The following is a 23372-nucleotide window of genomic DNA, read 5'->3' as shown; positions in this document are numbered from 1 at the left end:
TTTATACAGTTATTATTATAGTGATATTGTGTATTATAATTTAAAATACATGTTGGTTAGATTATTCATTATTTCATTTTTCACATACGAACTAGTACCCAATAACTTAATTAATGCTTTGGCCAAGAGCCAAATTTAATGTATATATGTGATGGAGATTTTGGATCCGACTCACCCTCTCTCTTGAATGTGGAGAGTTTTAATTAATTAATTAATTAATAATCTAGTGTGTTGGAACGGTTAAGGGAGTTGGAGCATAGACACGTAATCTTGGATAGACTTAGTTCGCGGGAAGCACGTTGACATAAATCTCTTCATTCTTTAACGAACTAACTAAGCCTTCCTTCCTTTCCCGCTTCGCTTTGCTGTCTCCTTCTTCTCGCTCCGCTTCCCGTGAAATTCTCATCACTCTCTCACACTCACACGATTCATCTTTTCTTTATTCAAATCTCTCTCTCTCACCGCACACACTCACAATGCCATGTCGTCCACCACTCCTCCGCTGAATCCCGACCAATGCGATCCTGCGCCGGGGTCTCCGTCATCGCCCTCCGGCAAAGGTAAGCTCCAGAAGATTCCACCGATTCCGATTCGACGGAGAAAGGTATCATCATCATCATCAGCAGCAGCAGCAACAACAACACACGCAGGCAATGGCGATGAAGAGCAAGAGGAAGATTCTTCTTCCATCTTGCTCGCCTCGTCTCTTGGGCTCAATCACATTCGAACGCGTTCTTCGTCTTCTCCTCTTCGCTATTCCTCCTCCCTTGGCGCACCTTCCTTCTTGACACAGGATGCTGTCACTATTAATGATGTCAGACTTAGATCCAAATCTAATAATTCCCATCCAAGAAAAGACCTAGGTCCGCATTCCTCCACTTTTAATTACGTTTTCTAATGTCAAATCAATTATTCTTATATCTCGCTTCAATTTTATTTTCATTTCCTATTCGGAACCTAACGTGCTAGCACTTGCTAATATCCTTTTTCTTTCAGGGGGAAAAACTCATTTGGGTCAATCCAAATCGATGAGACCTCATTCGCAACTCATTCCCGTGTTAGAGGTGAGGTCATGTATCATCATCATCATTATTATTATTATTGTAGTATAATATTTACTGAATTAATATTTTTTTTATTTAATTATTATTTCCTTTTCGTGATCAACAATAGTTGGAGAAATGTAGGTAGCTCAGCTTCATTGCATGTGTTTTGCACAGGGTCATCATGCAGCTTTCACCAAAGAAATGCAATCCCCACGTTTTCAGGAAATCCTGCGACTTACCAGTGGACGCAAAAAGAGAAACCCTGATATTAAAAGCTTTTCCCATGAACTCAACTCCAAAGGAGTTAAACCATTTCCAATCTGGAAACATCGTGCCTTTGGTCACATGGAGGTATTCTTACTGTAACTCATTCAACTTTCCTGTCACTGTTCTTTGATTTTAAAAATACATAGATTTCTCCAACACTTCTTTTCCCCCAAAATCAAATATTGCAGGAAGTTATGGCGGCAATCAGAGCTAAGTTTGAAAAATTAAAGGAAGAAGTTGATTCTGACTTGGGTGGTTTTGCTGGAGATTTGGTGGGCATTCTTGAAAAGAATTTACTGTCTGATCGTGAATGGAAAGAGAGGTTGGAGGATCTGTTGGTTGTTACTCAACAATGCGCAAAGATGACTCCTACCCAGTTTTGGATCAAATGTGAATCTATTGTTCAAAACCTAGATGACAAACGTCAAGAATTACCAGTGGGGATACTCAAGCAAGCTCATACACGCCTACTGTTTATTCTCACTCGTTGCACTCGCCTAGTGCAATTCCAGAAGGAAAGCGGATATGAACAAGATCACATTCTGAGTCTTCACCAATTCAGCGATCTTGGGGTCTATCCTGAGCAAATTCTGAAGGCTGCACAGCAGAAATCCAGTATTCCACCTGCTGGACATGAGATGCCTGAGAAACAGTTAAAAATATCACATGGTAAAGAGAAAGACAAACCAATAACAGAACAAAGTCAAGCTGATCAACAGGTAAGTGTTGCGATTGACAATGGGGAGGTTTCTACAGCCAAAAGTATTGAATCAACTCCTGGAAGCTATAGAATGTCTTCTTGGAGAAAGCTTCCATCTGCTGCTGACAAAAGGCGAAAAGGTCAAGATGCTGTAGATTTCCCATCCAAAGGTGAACTGGATCACTTGCTAGTCAAAGATGAAAATTCTGAAAATTTGGATACTTTGTCATGTCATCCTGAACATTTACAATCATCATCAAGAGCGCAGAAGGTTTCTTGGGGATTGTGGGGAGACCAGCAAAATCTTACATACGAGGATTCAATGATATGCAGGATTTGTGAGGTTGAAATACCAATTGTACATGTGGAGGAGCATTCTAGAATATGCACAATTGCTGATAGATGTGATTTGAAAGGCTTAACTGTAAATGAACGGCTTGAAAGAGTTTCTGAAACCATTGAAAAAATACTGGAATCCTGGACACCAAAAAGCACACCAAAAAGCACTGATACTCCTGGAGAAAGCTTCGAGCTTGCTGCAGTGTCAACATCAAGTGTGCATGAGGAGTTCAATGATTTATCTCTAGAGAGAAATAACCTGACTTGTAGATGCTCTGAAGACATGCTTGACTCTACTGCGGAGCATGACAATACTTTTGTCATGGAGGATCTGAACCTTTCACCCGAAATATCATGTGAAGTACACATCTGCTTAAAACCTGATCATGGAACAAAGGTATCTTCTGCTGGAAGCTTGACACCGAGATCACCATTGGTAACACCACGAACCACACAGATAGAAATCTTACTAGGAGGACGAAGAACACTATCTGAACTTGAAAGTGGTGACCAGGTATACACTTACCAGTAGTTGTTATTCTTCATGTAGATTATTCACACAAAAAAATATTACATTAGATCAAAACATATTATCAACACGTATACAGTATAATCTATGTACTTCTTCCGTTATATTTTCTTCAGATTTATTGTTTTGAATTTTTATATTGATAACTGGACTGTCAAATGACAGATAAGCAAGCTAGTTGAAATAGCCCGTGCTGTTGCAAATGTGAACAACTGTGACTACAGTGCTCTGGAGTATATGCTTGATCGCTTAGAAGACCTGAAATACTCTATTCAAGACAGAAAAGTGGATGCACTTATTGTGGAGACTTTTGGACGACGAATAGAGAAACTTTTGCAGTGAGCACCTGTAACTTTTCTGTTGTGCTCTAGTACAGCCACTTATATTTTTGTGATTTCAAAAGTTTCTATAAGATTTTGTTAGCATCTCTATATAACCACTGTTATTGACAGTAAACTGAAAATACACTGTCTTTTCCCTTTTTTTCTGATTTATTTTCTTGTATTGGCATAATGTGAAACTTACCTTGAATCTGCAACTTCATTTTGCAGGGAGAAATATATATCTCTCTGTGGGCAGATAGAAGAAGAAAAGGTGGATTCATCAATTGGTATGGCTGATGAAGAGAGTTCAGTGGAAGATGATACAGTCCGTAGCCTTCGTGCTAGCCCTATTAATGCTTGTTCCAAGGACCGAACCTCTATTGAAGACTTTGAAATAATAAAACCAATAAGTAGGGGTGCATTTGGACGAGTTTTTCTTACCCGAAAAAGAGCAACTGGTGATTTATTTGCTATAAAGGTCAGCTTCCTTACCAAACAAAACAATTTCTTTGCAGAAAGTTAAAAAGAGGTTGAGATAAAAAGATTTCATGAATTCTGCTGTTAAAATGTACTTAGTAACAGCATGGATACTTAAGTTGTAAAACTGTATGAGCATTCTTTTGTCCAGAACTGCCAAGTGGCTATTGATGGCTATAGAAACCACTCAAAAGTCTTGCCAAATTAACTGAGTAATTAGAATGGGTTTTTACCATTTTTTGATATTTTGTAGGTTCTCAAAAAGGCAGATATGATCCGTAAAAATGCAGTTCAAAGCATTTTGGCAGAGCGAGACATCCTTATATCGGTTCGAAACCCTTTTGTGGTAAGCAGACTTGCCATGTACTGTCAATTTGTGAAGTTGTTGCATATTGATACACTAGTCTAATTTTCATGTACTCTGATGAACAGGTCCGATTTTTCTACTCTTTCACATGTAGGGAAAATCTTTATCTAGTTATGGAGTATTTGAATGGTGGAGATCTTTATTCTATGTTGAGAAATCTAGGTTGCTTAGATGAAGATATGGCTCGTGTATATATTGCTGAAGTTGTAAGCATATTAGCCTCCGTGTTTAGTTAGTTCTTCTCCTGGATATTTTGTAAGTTATCACTACAATTTTGTTTATGTTCTTTATCCCTTTTTCCCCCTTTCTTCTTGGTCATTCCACAGGTTCTTGCATTGGAGTATTTGCATTCCTTAAATGTGATTCACAGAGACTTGAAGCCAGATAACTTACTGATTGGTCAAGATGGTCATATTAAGGTCAGCATTATGGATTCAAATCACCTGTCCTCTTCCTTATTCCTCCAATTGAAAAAGGACACCTCAACACAATTTTTTTCTATTCCAAATGACAACATTCTCTCTTGGTTGTTGATTTTTTTTACCCATTTCTATGGAATGGAGTCTCTTTATTTTCCCTTCATATTGCATTTTTACTTGAAAACAAAACTTCAAAGAATCATTTTATTAAGCTTTTAATGATGTTAACAAATTAGTTTATGAATTTGGTATTTATGTATACATGATTTGGGGCTGGAACACCTGCCTTTTAACTTTTAGTTCTTCCCGAACTTTTATGTTTTAATTTCTATGAATGGCCTGGATTATTAGGATTAAGAATGGACATGGCTTAAATCTTAAAAGCTAACTCGTTTCTACTAATTGTCATAAATCTTCATACAATATTCCAATGAAAATATTATTTATCACTCCTAAATGTTTAATCCCTGTTATTACAGTTGACAGATTTTGGGCTCTCTAAGGTTGGTCTTATCAACAGCACAGATGATTTATCAGCGCCATCTTTTTCCAATAATGATTTCCTAGGAGACGATGAACCAAAACCTCGACATTCTTCAAAAAGGGAAGAGCGTCAAAAACAATCAGTAGTTGGCACCCCGGATTATTTGGCACCTGAAATACTTCTTGGCATGGGACATGGTTTGCAGTTTATCCGCTGATTAAACAGTACATCTTATACGAAAAATGCTTTTACTTAATAGTTTATTTGTATAAATAATTTATTTATTTTGCTTTCAAAACTCTTTGTATGATTTACATTCTTATGCATGCTTGCTCTCCTTGTAGCTGCAACAGCAGATTGGTGGTCCGTGGGTGTCATACTTTATGAGCTTCTTGTGGGTATTCCACCATTTAATGCAGAACATCCACAGGTAGGTCCTTGTGATGACAGCCTTCTCTTGTCTTCTCGTTTCCTTCTGCAGTTGAAATCGTATTTAAAATACTTCTAGGTTCAAAGTGGAGCAGAGACCATAGCCTAACTACTATGTCTATCTCATCTTTAATATAAAGCTGTGTTTATATGGTGGAGGGTTATCCCACACATGACATCCCATTTCCCATTCCCCCTTATTTCTAATAGAACAACCTTTTGATTAGGGTATTGCTAATGCTTTTGATTAGGGTATTGCTAATGGATGTTAACTTGTTAGCAAGTGTATTAATTTGTTACAAGTAGTAATGTTAAAACAAAAATTTGAGTGTCGAATCCACATGAACTTTGTTTGTACTTGAATTTATATATATCCAATTTGTAAGCAAGAGACAGGAAAAATTGTAATAGCAAGAAGAAGAAAGAATTAGAAAATAAAAGACAAGTAAAATAATAACAAGATTAAATGCAAATGATAACTTCATAATTTAAATATGTTAGAACATAATATGCTTAACCACTCTTGATGCAATATTAATATGTTTCTCTATTTAATCTTATTCAAATTTTCACCCACATCTATTAAGATACTCAACCCTAATCCCTTTACAAAGATAAAATAATAAATTGCATGAAGTTTGGAAATATATGCAAGACAAAACAAGATCATTCTATTCTTGGCAATGAATTGTTTAGATGCCCTTTCCCATTTCTTTAAAAATTAAACACTTCCCAATGCCTAATCTCTAAACAGATGCATCAGACCACACAATAACAATAAAACATATGAAAGAAACAATAAAAATTGGTATTGCATTAAATAGAAATAATTTATATTTTCTTAAAGAACAAAATGTTTGTTATGCTTAATATCTTTAATTTGGTCTGTATTTGTATTAATTTCGTCCTTTTTCAAGTAGTTTTTTCTCGACAAAATTGTTCGAAGCCTACACTTTTTTGAATCCAATTCTGGATATTATGCTAGTAATACCCTTACTCTTTTTTCTTTTAAGAAAAGATTACATTACAAGGACCTTTGGCTGCTAGGTTCCCAACAATGGGGGTTTAGTCTCTCATTGCCATGAGAGACTTTATACTTTACGAGCTAATGTGGATGGAAAAAGAGGGATGAATAAAGGAAGATGGGAGAATGATTAGAGAGAGAGAGGGTTTCCCCTATATGAGAGATGCTCAAGGAATTTTGGATGTATTCAATAGAGAACTTTGAATCTTGATGTGTTTTTCTCCTTTATTTTCTACTCCTTTTATAAGTCCAATAAAATCCACGTGAATTTGCGCTAAGTGTGCCCCTCTAGGCTTAGCAGAGCGATCACGCGCTGAGCGCGACATTGTCTGGACTTAGTAAGGCATTCACGCGCTTAGCGCGAAATTTCGTGCTAATCGCACCTTTGGGCTTCTTCATGGGCTTTCTTCACGCTAAGCTTGAACTTGACTACTAAGCGAGGATGTCTGCTGAGCCTGACTTATGCACTAAGTGAACTGTTCCTTCTTCAATTTTTTCTTTAAGTTTTTGCATAAATCTTCCTCCAAAACACTTGTAATTTACTTTATTTGAATCTTGTTGGTCAAAATTTTACATGATATTAAATTCATTATTATTTTATTAAAACCAATAGTAAAGTAAAAGAATTCTAATCATTCTTAACCAAAATTGACTATCATTTAAACCTAAATTTCGCAGTTATCAATAAACATCCTTATTAGCCTTTTTGCTCAATGCTCTTTGTATGGTTATGTTTTTGTGGATTTTAATTTCATTACATGTATCCCTTGGATTTATTAGAATTTAAAGAGGTCAATGATTTTTTTTTTAAATATTTGGAAATGTAGATGAATATTTGAACACTTTCTCATGGGTGTTTGTTTTGCAGCAAATTTTTGATAACATAATTAACAGAGACATACAATGGCCCAAGATTCCTGAGGAGATCAGCTTTGAAGCATATGATTTGATAAATAAGTAAGCATTATCTAAGTAGATGTGCATTTTAATAAGACAATACAATGAAACTACAAAAGTAATATGAAGTTGTGAACATTCTATTCGTATTTACCTCATTAAATCCCAACCCTGGGCATCAAAATCCTAGTGAAAAATGATTTGTAGTGAATTTTTTGTTAATACAGAAAGGCTGGTGCTGCTGGTGTACACTCTGAAAATTATGAACATAGTAAACATTGTGTACATTAATTGTTTTTGGGCGATTAGCATGTCCACTGTGAAAATAGTTTGTGTGATCAATTTTTTGGCTATGCTATGCAAAGTTTCTTTAAAGCTAATCAATGCAATCAAGCTTAAAAATGGAAATTTTCCCTTGCATGAAACTTGCACCTGGACCAAATGGTGTAAAACACCAATTATAAATCAGGATATGTGGCAGGAAGTAATGGCTTTCAAAATTAACATAATCTGGCAGGGCAAGCTAGATCAATTTGAGTGAACATGCTATTAATGAACAGGATATACAGTTTTTTCTAGTGTTCTTCACTTTTATGATACCTCCAAATGATTTTATGTGAATTACACAATTAGTTGGTAAAACTCGTCCTCTATTAACTCAAGAATATTATGATTCCTTTCATGTTGGTCATGGCTGACAGCGTATTCTCTTTTAGATTATTGAATGAAAATCCAGTCCAAAGATTAGGTGCAACAGGAGCTACAGAAGTAAGTTATTTATTGGTTAGTATTTACAAGTTGCAAATTATGATATTACATAAAAGGCAACGATAAATATACTTTTTTTCTGGCAGGTTAAACGCCACGCTTTCTTCAAGGATATTAATTGGGATACCCTTGCAAGACAGAAGGTTCATTTTAATTTTATTAGAGCTTTGATATGTTTGTGCCATATCTTTTGTTTAGTCACTTGGGATTTACCCTGATTTTCTGCAGGCTATGTTCATTCCAACGGCTGAAGCTCTCGATACAAGTTATTTTATGAGCCGGTACATTTGGAATCCCGAGGATGAACATTGTCTTGGAGGTAGTGATTTTGATGAGATTACTGAAACATGCAGCAGTGGTTCAGGCAGCGATTTATTAGAAGAAGATGTAAGAATAATTTATAGTTTCCGGCACCCATGCGCTATACCTTAGCCTTTTAGGTCATTTGGTGTTATACTACTTACATCCAAGTATTACTTGATTTTAAGTAGATGACATGTTTCCATTTGTTTGAACGTAAAATATGAATTTTCATTGCATTCATTTACGCTGAATGGAAGATTACATATGAAAGAATCAGTTAGCCTGTAAGCCACAAGTCTGTCCATATCAATTGTTATTTGCTTCCTTTTAAATTAAATTTGTAATTTGGCGTGAAACAGCAGTTTTATCTGTTACTATTTTTCTAGCAGCCTTGTTTGACCATGTTTTTTCTGACTATACATACTTTGTACTTGTTAAGCAGGGTGATGAATGTGGTAGTTTAGCAGAGTTCAGTGGTCCACCTCTTGAAGTGCAGTACTCATTTAGTAATTTCTCATTTAAGGTAATACTTGCCATGGCTGATATTCTCTTTCGTCCGTATAATTTGGTCATGTTAAGTAAACATCATTCCATTTGCTGTATCAAGAAGTATCTGATTACTTCTATAATACACTACAATTAAAATGGATGAATACTTTATAATATGTCCGCTATTAATTTTTTGTATGTACTCAGAGGTTTATAATTATGTCGTAAGTTAAAATTTATATTTGTATCATTGATTTTGACATAACGATCAACATGCGAATACAGAATTCCGTGGAAATGATAATATGATATGTTAATTAATACACTCTTATTTTATAATGTGTTGTAGAGTTGGTCCACTTAGTTATCCTAAATTGTTCCTGCTTATTGTGTGAAGAAAAAATGCCTCTTCTATCTATTTTCGTTCCGCCTTTCCTTTAGAGTTAGTTACTTATCTTCAATTTGTTATTGCTGAAAATTAAGGTTTTTCTTATTAAAAAAGAAATAAAAGGCTTTACCAGTGGATATTTGTTTAGATTGTAAGGGAAAAGGAGGTTGTTCCTCATTTGCTTTCTTGAGTTCAAGTTTGCTGGGAGGTCGGCGGAAGTGAAAAGGCTCATGAATTGGCTAAAGGTTAAGCATTGAAACCTGGCCCAAAGAAGACATGTAATTGAATACAAAAAAGAAAAGACAAAAAAGAACACATATAACCCTTCCCCTAAAGTTAAACATTACTTTTGGTCAAATTACATATAAAGATAATTTTGTACTTTTCCATGTGGATTAAAGAAAATTCTTTTTTTGCTTGTTTTCTAACAGAACTTGTCTCAGCTGGCTTCTATCAATTATGATCTGGTGATTAAGAGCTCCAAGGAATCAACTCAATGACTCCAACCCATATATTTCATGACGTTGCTAAAGCGGATTATAAGTTTCTCCAAGGGCAATGCTCTAATAATAGATGGATTTCCAGAGTAAAAAAGTATTGGCATGTTCAATAGTAACTCTAGTATTGTGTACTCTTTACTACTGTATTGAAATCATTTTAGATGCAACGTGATGTGGTTCGCTAGCTGTTTTTTTTGTTACCTTTCAGTTTAGAATGTCAATTATTTATTCATTCTAGGATTTGATAGATAGTGACTACTATAAGTAGTAATGTTCTATCGTTGCTCACAGTAAATAGTAGTAGTATTATATTCATACACTCATATTTTTTTCATCTCAATTTTCTTTTTAAGTCTCACTTCTTTTTTCATCACATCACTTAGTCTATAATAATAATTAATTTCTCATGGTGTATCACAGTCTAATATAAAATATGTAGTTAAGATTAATTTGGATAATTTAAAATAAATTATTCCAAAATAATGAAAGCATATATAAATAACAGTTGCAACAAGTAGTTTCAAACCCGAAGATATTGACAGAATTAAGTTAATTTGCTAAATAGAAATAAGAACATATTGGAGGATGCCTTTGTGCTTCTAACAAGGGGAATAAACGGGGAGTTAATCAATTTGGGATCAATGTTGGTCTACCTAGCCCTGAAGAAGCAATAATCTCTACGTATTAGAGTGGATTCAGGCGTTTTCCTGGTTATTATGAGGGTTAAATTTACAAGGAAAAAGGTCCGTTTTATTTTTTTGCTAAGTAAGAATTTTATTCGAAACAAAAAAAAAAAACTTAAGTTATTGTATTGATTGAGCAAAGTTTTCATATTGAAAAGGGCAACAAGAAGTACATGAAACGTGGGAGATGGTGGTGAGGACATGTTCAACACAAAGCACGTCCTTCCCGCACAGGGAGGGGAGGTGGGTATAATTATTTTTTAAAAAGAAAAGAAAAATAGTACAAGTCAATTAAAAAAAAAAAAGAGAAAAGGAAAATGAAATAATTCTGAATCTGATGTGACCTCTCTTTCTCTAAAACATTATAAGAAAGCCCTCACTCACTTCTCTTGAGTTACCTGAACTGACTTGTTGAGAGAAATAGAAAATGTGGAGGCGTGCAACCCTTTTCCTTCGCGTCCTGGTAATCTTCTTCTTCTTCTTCTATTCTCCTTTCTCACTTTATATTCCCACTTTCTTTTGATTTTGTTTCTTCTCCACTCCAGGAACCTCCTATACACATCAACGCTTCGCTTTCCCAAACATTTACCACTGGATTCCCCTTCCACTTCCAGGTAATCATCCCCACTTGTTCTTACATACTACGCTAGGGTTCTAACTTCGTTAAGCCTTTTAGGTTCTATTATTAGATGACATTCCAACTCACTCTCTCACCTCTTTCGCAAATCGCTATTTCTTTACTCTTCTCTTTTGCTATTTACAACCACGACTTTCTTCATTTATTCCATATTTTAAGTTTCTGTTTAGTTTTACTTCTCCTCCTTCTTCTTTCCTATCATCTCAACTTATTAGTATCTCTGTTTTTCTGTTTATATAACTCGACTACCGGAGAGCTTACAGTCTTTTCATATTGTTCCCTCTAATGCAGGAAAAGGATGGCATTTGCCCCAAACCGCTTATAACTTTTGTTTTAGGTAACAATCATGCATTTATTCACAATATTGCTTTTAAGCTTCCAAAACTGACAAAATAGAGTTCCTAACTAAACACTATTTTTGTGAATGAATCAAAGTGCGAGTTCCATTCTGCTCTCTTTCTGAATATCTTGTGTTTCTATGCTTTATATTTAACACTAAATATATGGATGGCTTGCCTTATATTTAACATTGGAAGCTACACTAGTGAGGTTGATAAGGCTCTTATTATGCAACTTTAAGGAATGACAGCACCCAGATATACTAGTTAAGCTTTTGTATGTTGATTGTGTAATTGAATTTTACTATCTCAAATCAACGACATTAGAAAGATTAATCATGGATGGTTAACAATGGAGCTGAGCCATTTGGGATTTTCCTTTTTAATGACGCTATTCATGACTTTTTTATTTTATTTTTAGGGGTTTGCCTTAAATAAATGATAATTAAAATTGTTCTTTCGCTCTCAGGAGGCCCTGGTAGTGGAAAAGGTACACAGTGTGGAAAAATTGTTGAAACCTTTGGATTTAAGCATCTGAGTGCTGGAGATCTTTTGAGAAGGGAGATGGTTTCTGATAGTGAATATGGGTGATGTTCTCTTATCCTAATTTTGTATTTGTTTTGCTGGTACATCTTTGGGATTTTAACAATAAAAACACCAAAACAGCTCAATGATTATGAATACAATTGGAGAAGGAAGAATTGTTCCATCAGAAGTGACTGTCAAACTGATTCTAAGAGAGATGGAATCTAGTGACAATCATAAGTTTCTTATCGATGGCTTCCCTAGAAGCCAGGAGAACCGTATAGCTTTTGAACAAATTGTAAGTTTGACTTTTAACCTCGTTTGCTCTTAAATTTGAGTTGAAGGAAGTTATGTCTCCCCTCCTTTGGGCTCTTCTTTCTAATGATAAATTGATATAGTATCGAGTTATTTCTGTGCCAGTACCTGTTTCTCTATGTATTTAATCTACTATGAATTTGCCACATCCTCTGTATTGAATATCTTTGCAAATGACAATATCTATGAATGAACAAAGTAAACTGTCATGGCAGAAAACTGTTTTTGAGCTAATGAATAGTTTCATGTAAATTATTTCATGTAAATTATTGCTTGTATTCTTCAACTAAGTAAAACATTTTTCATTATGCAGATTGGAGCAGAACCGCATATGGTACTTTTCTTTGATTGTCCTGAAGAAGAAATGGTGAAACGTGTGCTGAGTCGTAATCAGGTTTCCATTAAATTCCCGGAGATTTAACTTCAGAAGCTGATTAGAAACTCCTGTCTGATATATTCTACACATTTTATTGCAGGGTCGAATTGATGACAACATAAATACAATCAAGAACCGTCTTCAAGTATTTGAGTCATTAAATCTTCCCGTGATTGACTATTATGCTAAGAAAGGGAAACTTTACAGGGTAACTCTATTTAGTTTCATTAAGTCTTTTGTAGGTTTGACTTGAATGAAGATTGGTCTCGGGATTCACTTGTATGCTTGTTATACTTTATATATAGATGTGATGGTATATGCAATGGAAATTATTTGAAAAAAAAAACAGCTTTCTGGTCAAAGTATTTTATGCCTCTTTCTTGCTTAACACACTGATTTTGGTTTTGCCTTTACATAGTATGCTAATTGAATTATATATCTTAATTATATGACATCCTAATCTCTACAGATCAATGCAGTGGGAACAGTAGATGAAATTTTTGAGCATGTTCGGCCAGTTTTTGAGGCATGTGAGGTATATATTTATTGTTATTTCTATAACGTTAGTTACAAATGCTTAGGAAGCATGATGCTCCGCACACATTTGCCTCTTCATGTTCATGCTTACTAACAGTTCTTGGTAACTGGATTTGACACCATTTACTAGGTGCACAAGTATATAGACAGCCCTCGGCTTGTTAATGGTGTTAAGTTTTGTTAACCATAGTTTTATTTGTTTCAGTTTTAACTTTTTAAGTGGGTGTGAAAAGGAGAAATCCAAAACACCATATTTGTTGGGTAGATGTACTTCTGAATTTCATATCCACCTTGGCTTCTCTCTCTTTAATGACTTGAATCATTCTTTGCAGCACGAGGCTAGATGATAGCTGTTTGAATTGGATGAGAGCACTGTAAAGTTGGCTAATGTTTGGATTTAGTGGGGATCCATCATAGTTACCAGTTGATTACAGGATCTGATCCGAATTCATGGCTGATTTGCTTTGGAATTTGGTAGATCTCTAAAACTCATCCGCTGAAGTATTTCAAAATGATATTACACATGTCCACCTTTCACAGGAGATGGCTCTTGTTGCCTTTTTTTTTTTTTTCTTTTCCTCCTTATAATGCCTAACGTGCAGTGAGCTTATGGTCCCGAGAGAATGGCCTATAGGTGGAGCAAAACCGTCTCTAGCAAAACATAGGAAGTGCTTATAATGCGCAGAATATACCATTAGAAGTATCATATGTTGTGTAACTTTTTTTTTTTTTTACAATAAATTGAATTCTAAATGTCAGTCCAACCTCTATCTAGAGGAGTAGAGGTGTAAGTGTTGGGCTATATCCTGATTTTTGTCATCGCACAGATATTGTGAACTAGTTGGTCTCTCGCAGTGGCCAAGCTAATTAGACACATAATGGTAGAGTTGGAAAGCCTTGGACTAATTTTAGACCCCACTCCCAATTGTTGCATGGAAAACCTTCTCTAGCAAACTTGCTAGTAAGCACTAAGCATTTAACGAATTGAGACCTTTTTGCCGTGTGTAGTTCTAACCGTGGCACATAAAAACGAATATTAGACATGTTATTAGAGAAGAACCTTCATAGGATGAAGTTAGCGGAAGATTAATATATTGAAATTTGCGCGATACATGAATAACTGAAGGATTCTAAGTTTATACTGCTGCAATTTGATCAGGTTTCTTGGCATAAGAAGCAAGATTTTTTTTTATTGTCTTAACCTCTGGTACATTAGAGGAAAGAATTCTAATTAATCCAAAGTTCTGCATGAAGATAAGTAAATTCTGATTAATAATTATTTTTGTTAATAATCAAAATTGAATAATATTCTAACATTTAATTTTAACTTTAGTACATTAATTTGTTGATCACCTGGTTAAACACGACTTTAATTAGTTGCAAGTAACAACTAAACTGTCTCACTGTTATGCAAGCTGTTGATCTAATTTCTGATTTATGAATTTTTCATTTTAATTCTATAAAATATCATTTGCTTTAATCTTTTTAGTGTAAAACGGTGATATAAAATACAGACTAAAATAAATGACAAAATAAGGAACTAAGTTAAAGAATTTCAAATATAGAAATAACCAATGCTTACAAAGTTAAGAAACTAAATTTACTTGTAATTTTCTTGTTTTGATCTTATGTTCTATTTTTATAAATGATAGCCATTATTCATCAATATATGTCAACGGAAAATGGTTAGTATCTCTTTATAAATATTGTGTATTTATATAAAATCTTTTTAAAATTCAATGGTAACGTATTTAAATCATATATATCTTTTTTTTAAGTTAAATCATTTATGTCTTGAATTTTTAAGAAATTATCGTATTAGTTTATTAATCTATTATTGTAACCATCTAATCAAAGGTTCCTGGATGGAAGTTACTGTTGGACAAGAGTTTAAGAAATATACCATATATATATGCTATGATTATGATACATCCAAATGCCCAATTTCCGGTCGAAGAAATTAGAAAATGATAGCCACGCTGGTAAGGTTCCCTCCAAATCGAATGAGCTTGTGCTCGCAGAAGAAGAATAAGAAGAAAAACATCAACGAAAACAAAACTTGGAAACAGAGAAGGTTGGAAAGCCAAGAAAGAAGAAACGGTCTTTCCTTCCCAAAGCCCAAATCAACCCCACTCCTTATCCATCACCGTCCTCATCCCAAAACTAAATTGGAAGCACTTGAACAAGTCGTCAAAGACCTTGAAGCCTCTGTTGAAAAGGGCATCAAAATTGACCCGGAAATCTATGCCTCTCTGTTAGAAACCTGCTATCGCTTCCAAGCCATTCTTCACGGTATCCGAGTCCATCGCCTTATCCCAACATCCCTGTTGCATAAAAATGTCGGCATTTCCTCTAAGCTTCTTAGGTTGTATGCTTCGTGTGGTTATCTGGATGATGCCCACGACCTGTTTGATCAAATGGCTAAGAGGGATACGTCTGCATTTCCCTGGAATTCACTCATCTCAGGATATGCTCAAGTGGGCCACTACGATGAGGCCATTGCACTCTACTTCCAAATGGTGGAAGAGGGTGTGGAAGCCGACTTGTTCACTTTCCCTAGGGTTCTCAAAGTTTGCGCAGGAATTGGGTCTGTTCAAGTGGGGGAAGAGGTGCATCGCCATGCGATTCGTGCTGGCTTTGCCGCTGATGGGTTTATCCTCAATGCACTTGTTGACATGTATTCTAAGTGCGGTGACATTGTAAAGGCTCGAAAGGTCTTTGATAAGATGCCTCATAGAGACCCTGTTTCGTGGAATTCAATGCTCACAGCTTATGTTCATCACGGCCTCGAGGTTCAGGCAATGAACATTTTCCGCCAAATGCTTTTAGAAGGGTGTGAACCTGACTCTGTTAGCATATCCACTGTTCTTACAGGGGTGTCATCACTAGGTCTTGGGGTCCAAATTCATGGATGGGTAATCAGTCAAGGACATGAATGGAACTTGTCCATAGCTAATTCCTTGATCATGATGTACTCCAATCATGGTAGGTTAGAAAAGGCACGTTGGGTATTCAATCTAATGCCAGAGAGGGATGTTGTTTCGTGGAATTCTATAATATCTGCACATTGCAAACGTCGAGAAGCCCTTGCTTTTTTTGAGCAAATGGAGGGAGCTGGTGTTCAGCCTGATAAAATAACATTCGTTTCAATATTATCAGCTTGTGCCTACTTAGGTTTGTTGAAGGATGGAGAGAGATTGTTTGCCCTAATGTGTGGAAAATATAAAATAAAACCAATTATGGAACATTATGGTTGTATGGTTAACCTTTATGGAAGAGCAGGACTGATTAAAAAGGCTTATAGCATCATAGTCGATGGAATTGGCACTGAGGCTGCTGGTCCAACTCTGTGGGGAGCTTTATTATATGCCTGCTTTATGCACGGAGACGCAACTATAGGGGAGATTGCTGCAAACTGGCTTTTTGATTTAGAGCCAGACAATGAGCATAATTTTGTACTTCTTATGAGGATTTATGAAAATGCAGGCAGATTAGAGGACATGGAGAGAGTTAGAATGATGCTGGTTGACAGAGGATTGGATTATTAGACAGCTGTACATCCAAAGACTTGTCACCACTAGTACAACCTATGTGTTTTCTCTTGATTCATTCAGTTTCCATTTTGTCCCACAAAATGTGATTACAATGAACATTATTTGATGTACAGCATCAGCACATAACTTGCTTGATCAAATTCTAAGTTGGCATTGTCTTCCTTCCTCTCTGCCATCATATACCAGAAAATATAGTATTGTTTTTTTTCACATGTAATCTATCTTCATATCACACATAATTACTGGGTTGAGTACCTTGCCGACTAGAACAAGAGATTAAAAAAGAGTTCTTCCATTCATAGCAGTTGATTTTGTAACGCCTTTCTGGATTGTATTTGTGTGGAGTTAATGATTTCTAACACCACAAATAGGAAATTCTTTGACATTTTCTCTTTCGAAGCAAGGAATTACGTAAGACATGCTTAAACGTAACATTGTACAGAAGTCTATTGATCAACTAACACTCCATCCAATAAATCAATCCTTGCAGCAACCTGCACATGCTGCAGCCAAGGACGTGTAAAATAATGATAGCTGTTGAATGTGGGATATGATTAGAGACGTGCATACTGATATTTTATCAGGGTTCTGCACCATCTTTCTTAAGATGAAAATGGAGATCCTAAATTTATGGCCAAATTAGTCAATTGAAAGTTGTCAAAGAAAAAATATAACTGAAGTCTGAAATGGTACCTGTGGCCGCAGAGTTTCAGATTCCCTGCTACCCTCAACTCTTCCGTACGCCAAATAAGTAATCCTGCCACCATTTAAGCAACTTATTTCTTTTTTCTCTATGTACAACTATCCTCATCATTCACAAAAAATCTTTCTTTTATCATGCTTTGATTTGAAGCCAAGTACCTTCTGCCTTTTTTTTTAATAGTAAGACTTAAGAAAGTATACAAACAGCACAGCACAAAACGGTTGGAGTATTGTGGGGACTTACGAAAACATAGATTTTGTCAACGCGGGGTATGCACTTTTGGCTGCCTTTAGAGTCAAATAAACAGAGATTTCTTCTCATTTTTTTTACGCGTAAGGCTGAAGATATTGAACTTCCAAGAAGAGTGCGCAATGCCATTTAATTTGTCTGCTTTCATTGCAAATTGTTCAATGAGTAATACCACTATGTTCACCAGTAATAATAAACCGTGAAAGATGGGATGGCACATGCCACGTGCTGATTCCGTAGTACTGTCTAAATTAATGCACGTGATGTCGTATCCATGAAGAAAATCAAGATTGCGTTGCGTCTACTGTAACATGAAAGATTAAACAAAAAAAAAAAAGGGGGTCAGCACTGAGCACATGATTAAGAAACTCCCACTCCGAGGGTGCATGTATGGAAAATAGAAATATATAACTGCTGGGCACCCGAAACAAGAAAAGAGAAAAACATCACCAAAATGACAATGATGGGAAAGACATTATTGTTAACATTGTTATTACTGTCCTCAGTTTTCTCAATTGCCTCATCAAGAAGAAGACATTCCAACAACAACAACATAGATTGGTGGTGCAACCAAACCCCATACCCCGAGCCATGCAGATACTACATAAAACACAGCCACTACCAACACAAACAACTCAAACACAAATCCGAATTCCGCACAATTCTAGTTCACTTGGCCTTGGAGAGAGCAGTGATCATGCGAAGGAAAGCACGTGAGTTGGGGGGAAACGGTGTCACCAAGAAGCAGAAATCAGTGTTCCGTGATTGTTTGAAGCTCTATGACAACACCGTTTTCCATCTAAACCGCACCCTTGAAGGCCTTCACGTGAAGACAAGCTGTTCACCCTTCGATGCACAAACGTGGCTCAGCACGGCTCGCACAAACATTGAAACATGCCAAAACTGGGCCTTAGAACTTGGTATTCGAGATTCCATGGTTCCCGCTGAGAGATGCAATCTGACTGAGATTATAAGCAATGGCTTATTCGTGAATTGGGCTTTCCTGAAGTACAGAGAGGCTCATTACACAGCAGATGCAGAAGAAGATGCATTATTTCCAAGATGGTTTTCGATGCATGAGAGGAAGCTGTTGCAGTCATCTTCAATAAGGGCACATCTTGTGGTGGCTAAAGATGGTTCGGGGCATTTCAGGAGTGTCCAAGCTGCTATCAATGCCGCGGCAAGGAGAAGGTTGAAGAGCAGGTTCATTATACATGTTAAGAGAGGAGTTTATAGAGAGAATATTGAGGTTGACAAGACCAACGATAATGTTATGTTGGTCGGTGATGGCATGAGAAATACCATAATAACAAGTGCCAGGAGCGTTCAAGCTGGTTATACCACCTATAGTTCCGCAACAGCAGGTCACTACTCACAACTATTAATTCCTTTTCTTTTCTCTCTTATTTTATTGATTCAGTTTATTGGTTGAATTCGTCTTACCCGCTCTTCATTAATTAAGTCTGAATTTTAAGCTTTGCCTTTTGGAATATTTAAGGATTCTTCTTCTAATCTAGGAAAATCGTATTTTATGTTGCAGTATACTTTGTACTTTATTTAATTTTTTATTTATTTATAAAATGACAAAAGTTGAATCTAAATCACTTGGTTTAGTCCTGATACTACGTAATGAATAAATTATTTACAAAATTTAAAATATCAAAAAGAAGGTAAACGAATACTCGAACATTTCTACTAATAAGAATGTGTCGTAATCTCCAAAAAAGAATGTGTTGAATACTTAAACTTGAATATAAAGGTAAATGAGGCCTATAAATGATGCGTGTAACTTTTGGCATAGACTTGGCATAATGGCATGGAGAAATGCTTGTGATTTAAGCATATATAATAATTTTATAGATTGATTAAGCTTTTATTAATTTTCTGTGGTTGGTGTCATATTATGATAGGAGATGTCATTCCCTACCTACTAATACTAACACTTTTTACAAAGAAAAAAAGAAAGTGATTCGAATAATAAAATTTCAGGAATTGATGGTCTTCACTTCATTGCACGTGACATTACCTTCAGAAACACGGCGGGTCCTCTGAGGGGTCAAGCAGTGGCACTTCGATCAGCCTCTGACCTCTCCGTGTTCTATCGCTGTGCGATTGAAGGCTACCAAGACACCCTCATGGTCCATGCACAACGACAGTTTTACAGAGGATGTTACATATATGGAACCGTTGACTTCATATTTGGCAATGCTGCTGTTGTTTTCCAAAACTGTGTGATTCTTGTAAGAAAACCCTTAAATGGGCAAGCAAACATGATCACGGCCCAAGGTCGAGATGATCCATTTCAAAACACTGGCTTTTCAATTCACAATTCTCAGATCAGGGCTGCACCAGACCTCAGGCCCATTGTTGGAAAATTCAACACCTTCTTGGGCCGGCCTTGGCAACGATACTCGAGAGTTGTGGTCATGAAATCTTTCTTGGATAGCCTGGTGAGCCCAAGGGGTTGGTCTCCATGGGGAGACTCTAATTTTGCATTGAATACTCTCTATTATGGAGAGTACAGGAACTTTGGGCCCGGTTCTTCCACCAGAAACAGGGTACGATGGCCCGGTTTTCATAGAATAAGTAGCCCAGCTGAGGCATCACGATTCACAGTTGCTAACCTCCTTGCCGGCCGCACGTGGTTGCCTGCCACTGGTGTGCCATTCACTTCTGGCCTTTGATTATTGTCTTATGCTTAATTACTAATTTGATGATATTCAATTGGTTGGAATTAAGTTATGTTGTAGTTTGTTTCTACAAGCGACACAATATTCTTTTGTACATTCCAAGACAAAAATAATAAATTATGAATAAATAATACTTGCAAACTGACCGTCGGGTAAAATTCTTTTATACTATTATTTAATCACACATTATTATTATTGTAGTAATTATTTTAAAATTAATTATAACTTCTAACAGCATCAATCAACAGCAAAACCTAAGTTGGAAGATTTTCTGCATCGATTAGATCATATTGAGTAGAGGCATAAACAATTGTTGAACTTCTTTGAGAAAGGCTCTTCAGAATTCTACATTTGTTGAACATCTTTCATGCAAAATCGAGTCCATGGATTTATCATTTGTTTTTTATATGAACTTGATATCACGTAGCACACATAGTTCAAATGAAGATGGGAAATCCCACATAAAAAAAAGTTGTCTAAAGTAGAACCAAAAGGAGTGCAAACAAGAACAACTTTGATATTTCTTCACATATAGATGATGAGAATTTGACAACACCGTAATCGACAAGGCACAAAAGAGGTTGCAATTGCAAAAGGTCAATGTGTTTCAAGTAAAGAAATGGTGACCAGTATTGTTGAAGAAGGATCAAATTGCATTGGAAACTAGAAAGGGTGGCTAGCAAGACTTTCTCTGAACGAAAAAAAAATGAACAAAGCAAAAAAGATGAAGTGTTGGGATCAAATTGATTTTGACATTGGATGGGGCAAAGATAATGACTTGCAAACTAAACGAAGCAGCGAAAAAAATGGAGGGTGGTATTGCTCTAATACCATGATAAATCTCATGTCTGCCATGAATGAATGAATGCAAATGGAAGAGAGAAAAATGGAGAAAAGTAAAACGGACTAAAATTAGAATAACGTTCAAATGAGCAAAACTCACACATTACATGAGTACAATGTATTTTATATAATTAAACTAATAACTAACTTGTAACTAATTAAACTAATAGCTAACTTGTAACTAACTAATGTTAGTAATCTATATCTCTAATAAAAGTCACAATAAATATAATTTTTAATTGAATGAAATTATAAAAATTCAAATCATTAGCCTACCCTTTTACTCATTGTTTATAAAATGTACATTTGCTCAAACTCTAAAGCGCCATTCACACAAAACACAAACATTTAGTGGAAAAACATAACTTATTGTTGCTAAATTCATGGATGGTTGAGGTTATCGGATGATATTAAATGATAGCATATTCGAATAAAGGAAGTTTTCATCTTGTGCATAACTTAAAATGGGCATTAAATGGAAAATGTTCCTTATCAACCTCAAAAGGATGATCATGTGTCCCTAACGTGTCTCACGTTGGTCTTTGGGGTGAATACACAGGCTAGGCTTTGCAATATTACGGGTGTCACCAGCAAAGATTATGACATTGAGTTCTGCTATAAGGGTTGAAGCCACGCATGTTCTACATTGCTAGGTGACCTTTATAGGTCTTTTCATGATTTTGGTAAGACATAGAGATTATCTATTATTCGGAGGGGAGATTAAGGCTACCTCGAGGTCCTAGAAGGATTTCTCATCCTCATCTTGCTTAGTTTTGCTATAAAAAAATAGTCTTTATTTTCTAATGTTGTCATTTTTATCTTCTTCATAGTTATAGTGGCGGAACTTGAAGAAATATTTTGAGGGGCCAAAATACAAGTATCATTTAATTTTAAATTTAATGTTACATAAAAATATTATCCTAAAATCTTTAAAACTAATAAATGACAGTTATTTTAATTTCTAATATTATTAAAAGTTAGTCATTTTAATTTTTGAACTATAAAAATTAAAATGGTTGGTATTTAATAATTTTATAAACTAAATGATATTTTTATAATTCAAATAATTAAGTCATTCAATATATATATACATTGTGTTAAAAATTAATTTGATATATTACTTTACAGTAATTGAATAAAATCTCTTACTAAATAAAATCAGAGTAGAATGAGATACTTCTATTAAATTGATTTGGACAAGTTTATTTTTTATTTTCTTAATTTATGAAAACTCAAGTAAAACGATTTGCTAAAAGGAATAAAGTGAAACATGTAAACAATTTTCTGCATCATACCGCTGTACAAAATTAGACTTTGATATTTCATAGTATTTGCTAATAAGGTAATGTGGGCAAAGACATATTAACATTAGGCATTATCCATTTGATTTTCCCACATTCTCGCTCCCTGTCTAATTAAAATATATCGAAAGTTGAGATCCAACACAACAAAAACAATAAACACATTAAAACAAAGGCTGCGAGTCAGTATATGATATCTTTTTATATTTTTTCTTTACTGCAAAATCCTTCATATTTTATTATATAATATATGTATATGTGCACTTCTAAAAAAGTTTGGGGGCCACGGTTCCCCCCTGTCCCTTCTAAGATCCACCTCTGTTCATAGTATCTAATGGTAGTCTTCTAGGCATTTTACCATAAATAGCTTACTCTTTATTTTTTTAGGCCTCCTTAGGCCCAGCTTATCATCTGATATATCTCTTTCCTTTTCTTCTTTTTGAGAGAATAATAGTCTTTATTTACTCTCTTTCCTTTTCTTCTCTCTCAAGAATTATAAGTATTTTTTTCCCCACTATTAAACTTTTGACTTCATCCATTTATAGAAGGTAACGGGGGTATGAGAATGACAAGATAAATATTTGATCTGTTCATAGCTTTGTACTTAATTAAACCATCCTAATTATGGATTTGCGCTTTAATAGATAAATAAAAGTTATCCATATTTTTCTTTTACGATTTGCTTTAAGAGATAAATAAAACTCGTTCTTCTTATATACTTTGTAGAAAAGGTTCACAATGTTGAAATCTGTTGTTGAAAATTAGATAAAAGATAGAGAAGAGCGGATATATTTTTGAAGGATAAATAACTATTATTTATTTGTTCTTTAAATAAAAATAGAATTAAATGTACAAAACAAAAAATTTCTTAT

General features: G+C 35.2%; 4 protein-coding genes across 7 annotated transcripts; all 4 read left to right on the top strand.

Annotated features, from left to right (window-relative positions):
- Positions 1-294: 294 nt before the first annotated feature.
- LOC114367105 (probable serine/threonine protein kinase IRE) lies at positions 295-10072 on the top strand. 3 transcript variants are annotated; one of them, XM_028324210.1, is made up of 17 exons: positions 295-863; positions 997-1064; positions 1221-1397; positions 1502-2866; positions 3047-3219; positions 3433-3682; positions 3935-4027; positions 4114-4254; positions 4375-4467; positions 4947-5148; positions 5296-5381; positions 7273-7361; positions 8018-8069; positions 8156-8212; positions 8298-8456; positions 8815-8895; positions 9681-10072. In XM_028324210.1, the coding sequence occupies exons 1-17, from the start codon at positions 482-484 to the stop codon at positions 9747-9749; spliced, it is 3537 nt and encodes a 1178-aa protein (XP_028180011.1). In that variant the 5' UTR covers positions 295-481; the 3' UTR covers positions 9750-10072. The 3 variants fall into 3 exon arrangements, 2 of the variants coding, with proteins under 2 accessions (XP_028180011.1, XP_028180010.1); XM_028324209.1 differs by having other exon boundaries at positions 8812-8895; XR_003657115.1 differs by lacking the exons at positions 8018-8069; positions 8156-8212; positions 8298-8456; positions 8815-8895; positions 9681-10072 and having other exon boundaries at positions 4947-5175; positions 7273-7316.
- Positions 10073-10749: 677 nt separating this feature from the next.
- LOC114425060 (UMP-CMP kinase-like) lies at positions 10750-14066 on the top strand. Of its 2 annotated transcripts, none has more exons than XM_028391808.1 (9): positions 10750-10895; positions 10978-11046; positions 11361-11406; positions 11877-11994; positions 12074-12230; positions 12561-12641; positions 12724-12831; positions 13103-13158; positions 13493-14066. In XM_028391808.1, the coding sequence occupies exons 1-8, from the start codon at positions 10860-10862 to the stop codon at positions 13112-13114; spliced, it is 627 nt and encodes a 208-aa protein (XP_028247609.1). In that variant the 5' UTR covers positions 10750-10859; the 3' UTR covers positions 13115-13158; positions 13493-14066. The 2 variants fall into 2 exon arrangements, with proteins under 2 accessions (XP_028247609.1, XP_028247608.1); XM_028391807.1 differs by having other exon boundaries at positions 13093-13158.
- Positions 14067-15033: 967 nt separating this feature from the next.
- LOC114425059 (pentatricopeptide repeat-containing protein At4g25270, chloroplastic-like) lies at positions 15034-16931 on the top strand. Its single transcript, XM_028391806.1, has one exon. It carries the CDS (start codon positions 15128-15130, stop codon positions 16706-16708), a length of 1581 nt encoding a protein of 526 aa, XP_028247607.1. The 5' UTR covers positions 15034-15127; the 3' UTR covers positions 16709-16931.
- A 1091-nt stretch (positions 16932-18022) lies between these two features.
- LOC114425058 (probable pectinesterase/pectinesterase inhibitor 33) lies at positions 18023-20499 on the top strand. The gene is made up of 2 exons (XM_028391805.1): positions 18023-19030; positions 19656-20499. The coding sequence occupies exons 1-2, from the start codon at positions 18121-18123 to the stop codon at positions 20348-20350; spliced, it is 1605 nt and encodes a 534-aa protein (XP_028247606.1). The 5' UTR covers positions 18023-18120; the 3' UTR covers positions 20351-20499.
- The last annotated feature ends 2873 nt before the right edge of the window (positions 20500-23372 follow it).

Source organism: Glycine soja, chromosome 9 (assembly GCF_004193775.1).
Source record: "Glycine soja cultivar W05 chromosome 9, ASM419377v2, whole genome shotgun sequence".
Lineage (NCBI taxonomy): Eukaryota > Viridiplantae > Streptophyta > Magnoliopsida > Fabales > Fabaceae > Glycine > Glycine soja.
Note: the sequence above shows the minus strand (reverse complement) of the source record. Positions and strands in the feature narration are given on the sequence as shown.

Coding starts and splice junctions, on each gene's coding strand:
- LOC114367105 (XM_028324209.1), top strand. CDS start 482: ATGTCGTCCACCACTCCTCCGCTGAATCCCGACCAATGCGATCCTGCG. Junction 3,220..3,432: donor CGAATAGAGAAACTTTTGCA/GTGAGCACCTGT, acceptor TTCATTTTGCAG/GGAGAAATATATATCTCTCT. Junction 8,213..8,297: donor ATACCCTTGCAAGACAGAAG/GTTCATTTTAAT, acceptor GATTTTCTGCAG/GCTATGTTCATTCCAACGGC.
- LOC114425060 (XM_028391807.1), top strand. CDS start 10,860: ATGTGGAGGCGTGCAACCCTTTTCCTTCGCGTCCTG. Junction 11,995..12,073: donor GTTTCTGATAGTGAATATGG/GTGATGTTCTCT, acceptor ACACCAAAACAG/CTCAATGATTATGAATACAA. Junction 12,832..13,092: donor AGAAAGGGAAACTTTACAGG/GTAACTCTATTT, acceptor TAATCTCTACAG/ATCAATGCAGTGGGAACAGT.
- LOC114425059 (XM_028391806.1), top strand. CDS start 15,128: ATGATAGCCACGCTGGTAAGGTTCCCTCCAAATCGAATGAGCTTGTGC.
- LOC114425058 (XM_028391805.1), top strand. CDS start 18,121: ATGACAATGATGGGAAAGACATTATTGTTAACATTGTTATTACTGTCC. Junction 19,031..19,655: donor CTATAGTTCCGCAACAGCAG/GTCACTACTCAC, acceptor ATAAAATTTCAG/GAATTGATGGTCTTCACTTC.